The sequence below is a fragment of the Alexandromys fortis genome, unplaced genomic scaffold, assembly GCF_014885135.2.
Source record: "Alexandromys fortis isolate MF-2015 unplaced genomic scaffold, M_Fortis_MF-2015_v1.1 scaffold_84, whole genome shotgun sequence".
In the NCBI taxonomy this organism is placed as follows: Eukaryota; Metazoa; Chordata; class Mammalia; order Rodentia; family Cricetidae; genus Alexandromys; species Alexandromys fortis.
Window position 1 is genome coordinate 5,105,191 of NW_026068017.1, and position 4,326 is coordinate 5,109,516.

A 4,326-nucleotide genomic window follows, 5' to 3' on the forward strand; every position below is an offset into this window, starting at 1 on the left:
CCAGCTAGTAGTATGGTTTTAATATCAAGTTCTGGTGGGCAACCAAGAGTAATAATATTAGTGGCCTGTGTAATTTGGGAACCTCTGGGGTCCTTGAGAGTATTTCTGTCAGGTTACACTCATCTTGCAAGTCAGGTTTATGTTTCCTTTTTTTTCTTTTTTTCCCCTCTCCCCACAAGATAGCGCTTCTCTGTGTAACAGCCCTAACTGTCCTTGAACTCACTTTGTAGACCAGGCTGACACCTTGAACTTAGAGAGATCTGCCCCCCAAGTGCTAGGATTAAAGATATGTGCCACCATACCTGGCTTATGTTCTGTTTTTCAAGATTTAATTTTAAAATATGAGTCTGTGTGGCTGTGCCATGTTAGTATGGTACCCGTGGAGGCTAGAAAGCGCATTGGATCTCTTAGAGCTGGAATTGCAGGTGGTTATGAGCCGCTTGACATGAGTGCTGGGAGTCAAACTCTGGTCCTTTACAGGAGCATCACTTCTGGAGTCATCTCCAGCCCCCAGGCTTAGATGCTGAGGCAAGGATTCTATTATTTTACTTTTCAGAAAAAATCATTTTTTTCTGAGAGATAATGGTTATTATGTAAGTTTCATATGAGTTAGACATTTATAATGGATTTGTCCATGTAATTTTAAAATTATTACAAAGCGTAGTGGGTTTGCTGTCAGCTCAAATTGTGAAGTCCTTTGATCTTTTCCCCCCCTTTAATTTGTGAAATTCTTTTATTAATAGACGATGATATATTAACCATGATCTTTCTCTGCATCTCTTCTTTCAGGAGAAACTAGAGCATCAGTATGCACAGAGCTACAAGCAGGTCTCAGTGTTAGAAGATGACTTAAGTCAGACCCGGGCCATTAAGGAGCAGCTTCATAAGTATGTGAGAGAGCTGGAGCAGGCCAACGATGACCTGGAGCGAGCGAAAAGGTAAAGGACGCCGTGCATTCTCACCTGATCTTAGGAACCCGTTTTCCCCCTTTACTATCTTATGTCATATAGAACTTATTAGATTGAAAGGAACCAAAAAAAAAAAAAAAACCTGAAACAAAACAACAAGCCAGGCTTAGTAGTGCACACCTATAATCCTAGCACACGGGAGACTGAGGCAGGTGGGTCTCTGAGTTTGAGGCCAGTCTAATCTACATAGTAAGCTCAGACCAGCATAAAAACATATATCCCTAAAACCTTATCTTCGTCAATAAAGTCCTTCCAAGTACTTTCACAATCTCTTGTCTCTGCTCTTCATAATGCTGGTTACAGACGCACATAAAGTCATACCCAGTTTGGTATTTGGGTGTTGGGACTGAACTCAGGTGGTCCTCGTTGTTGTGCAGCAAGTACTCACTCTTTTTTTTTTTTTTTAAGTTTTTGGTTTTCGAGACAGTGTCTCTGTGTAATAGTCCAGGCTGTCCCGGAACTTGGAACTCACTTTGTAGTACGGCTGACCTCGAACTCACAGAGATCCCTCCTGCCTCTGCCTCCCAAGTGCTGGTTTTAAAGGCATGCCTGGAATTTTTATTTTTAAAGATTGATTTATCTATTATGTATGCAATGTTCTGTCTGCATGTATGCCTGCATGCCAGAAGGGGGCACCAAATCTTATTATAGACAGTTGTGAGCTACCATGTAGCTGTTGGGAATGAACACAGGACCTCTGGAAGAGCAGCCAGGGCTCTTAACCACTGAGCCCTCTCCAGCCCACATCCTAGTACTTTTTCTTTACTATTTATCAGTTGACTCTTGATTGACATGATGCTCGTTACTGATCTCTAAGAACACCTACTATGACAAGTGCTCCAGTAAGAGAATGGACGAGCTGCTCCAGAGCATCTATAGTGCCTGTGGGAACTGGAGAGCCTTTTGACAAATTGGAGCTAAGTCTGCTGGGTATGATTTTATGTGTGTCTGTAACCAGCTAGGAAGAAAAGATCACTAGGTGGAGAGACAGTGAAGAGCTGAGAGGCAAGAAGAGGTTGTTTTAATTGGCGGGTCAGTGACAGCTGAAGAATAGGAGAATGGAAGGTACTTGGAGCCAGGTCAGGAATAACCCTGTGTGCTTTGTTTGAGAGTCTCTCTCTCTTAAACAAAGTAATATCTGATCTTGATTTGAGAAGTCAGTACTGAGAAGTTTAAGTAAGGAGGAGATGTAAAACCATTAAGCAGTAATCCAAATGACAAAAAAGAATTAAGGCAGGAGAGGGAATACTGTTGGGGCCAAAGACTCAAGGAGAAATGCTTTGGAGAGACATTTTGGCATCTGACTGTAACTGATAATATTGGAATTGACATTCTGAGTTCTAAGTTTAGGTTGAGAATTTTATTTCTGTAGCAGATAGCAAGGGATGGGAGGCCACAGAGTAGGTACATGCTAATGTTTGTGAGATCATTCTCCAAACTGGGTCAGGCTGACTGGGTCAGGAACGGCAGGAGATAAACTGACTACTTCCCTTTGTACTAGCTGTTTGTACATGTTATTTAGTTCATGGGCTTTTAAATTTGTTTTTTTAAAGGGCAACAATAGTTTCATTGGAAGACTTTGAACAAAGGCTAAATCAGGCCATTGAACGAAATGCGTTTTTAGAAAGTGAACTTGATGAAAAAGAGTCTTTGTTGGTCTCAGTACAAAGGTTAAAGGATGAAGCAAGAGGTAAGTGGTATAACTTAGCAGTTATTTATCCATTGTCTTGTCCCTGAGCCAGAGGAAACCAAGGGGTCAACTCTTTTGATGATGCTGGGAATCAAACCCAGGGCCTTGAACATGCAGGGTAAGCACTCTGCTTCTGAGCCAAGGCCATCCCTCAGTTTCTATGAAGCTCTAGTTTTACATGCATTTGCTTACCTTTTAATCACTGTGCCGATTGCTTTTAACTGGTAACTTATTTCACACCCATATTATCATCATTGTAAGAAGTAATTATGATCTCTGTATTAGAGATGAGAAACGGGGCACAGAGAGTTTGAGTTTTCCCAACATGGTACTGCTTTCAGTTGGGATCTTTTATTGATTCTGTTTAAATACCTTCATATTATCTACTTAGAACCATGTGTGTGTTGCTGTTTATTATACATGTAACTAGTACATATTTTCTTTAAAACTTCTGTCTCTCCTCAGAAGCACAGTAAAATTCAGAATATTATAAAGAAGAAAGGCTCACCAACAGTGTGATATATTTGGTTCAGCTTTTTATGACTGTACATAAATATGTTGTTATGTTTTTCTTTATATAATTCCTGACTACTATGGCAGATCAGTGGGCACACAATTTCCCTTTCTTATGCTTAATATAGGGATTATATGTGCCATCCCCAAATTTTTAAAACAGCTTTTGGATCTGGAGAGATGGCTTAGCAGCAGCTAGGAACATTTACTGTTACAGCTCTTGTTTCCTTTATAATAATCTGAATTTTATTGTGCTTCTGAGGAGAGAAGGAAGGGTTTCTTTATTTTTGTTTGTTTCTTTGTGTTTTTTTTTTTTTTTTTTTTTCTTCCTAATCAGGGTTTCTCTATGTAGCCCTGGCTGTTCTGGAACTCGCTCTATAGTCCAGGCTGGCCTCAAACTCAAAGAGATCCACCTGCCTCCCCAGTGCTGGGATTAAAGGCGTGCACCATCGCTGCCTGGCTCCTCTTACTTATTTTTAATTTTAGTTAAAAACACAAAAAATGGTATTTAATATCTTTCCTATTTTTTTTTTTTTTTTTTTTTTTTTTGAGACAGGATAGCTCTGACTGGCTAGAATATCACTATGTAGACCACAGTGGCCTCCAACTCATAGAGGTCTGCTTGCCTCTGACCTCTTGAGTTTGGAGATTAAAAGTATATGGTAGCTGATTTTTTAATTTTTATTTTATTTATTCATTCACTTTTGGTCTTTTGAGACTTTGTGTATGTGTGTGTGTAGTCCTGGCTGTCTTGGATCTTGCTCTGAAGACCAGGCTGGCCCTCAACTCACAAGAGATCTGCCTGCCTCTGCCTTCAGAGTGCTGGGATTAAAGATGTGTGCCACCATGGCCTGGTGTTGACATTTTCTTTAAAAGATTTATGTATTTATTATGCATACAATTATGCCTACGGGTCAGAAGAGGGCACCAGATCTCATTACAGATGGCTGTGAGCCACCATGTAGTTGCTGGGAATTGAACTCAGGACCTCTGGAAGAGCAGCCAGTGCTCTTAACCACTGAGCCATCTCTCCAGCCCCCTGGTGTTGACTTTTTAAAAAGTTTTAGTTATTTATTATGTGACTGGTTGATTTCATTTTCTGTATTGTCCTCAAGGTTTGTTTAAGTTGTAGTGACAGGATTTCTTTCTTTCTTT

The 4,326-nt window shown here is 40.2% G+C and overlaps 1 protein-coding gene across 2 annotated transcripts in view; it reads left to right on the forward strand.

Annotated features, from left to right (window-relative positions):
* Nucleotides 1-4,326, forward strand: part of Ndel1 (nudE neurodevelopment protein 1 like 1) — a 36,014-nt gene that overhangs the window by 12,212 nt on the left and 19,476 nt on the right. For both annotated transcript variants that reach the window (XM_050162458.1, XM_050162457.1), the window contains exons 4-5: nt 790-938; nt 2,522-2,658. In XM_050162458.1, coding sequence (XP_050018415.1) covers nt 790-938; nt 2,522-2,658 — 286 coding nt within the window. The remainder of the gene's footprint in view (nt 1-789; nt 939-2,521; nt 2,659-4,326) is intronic.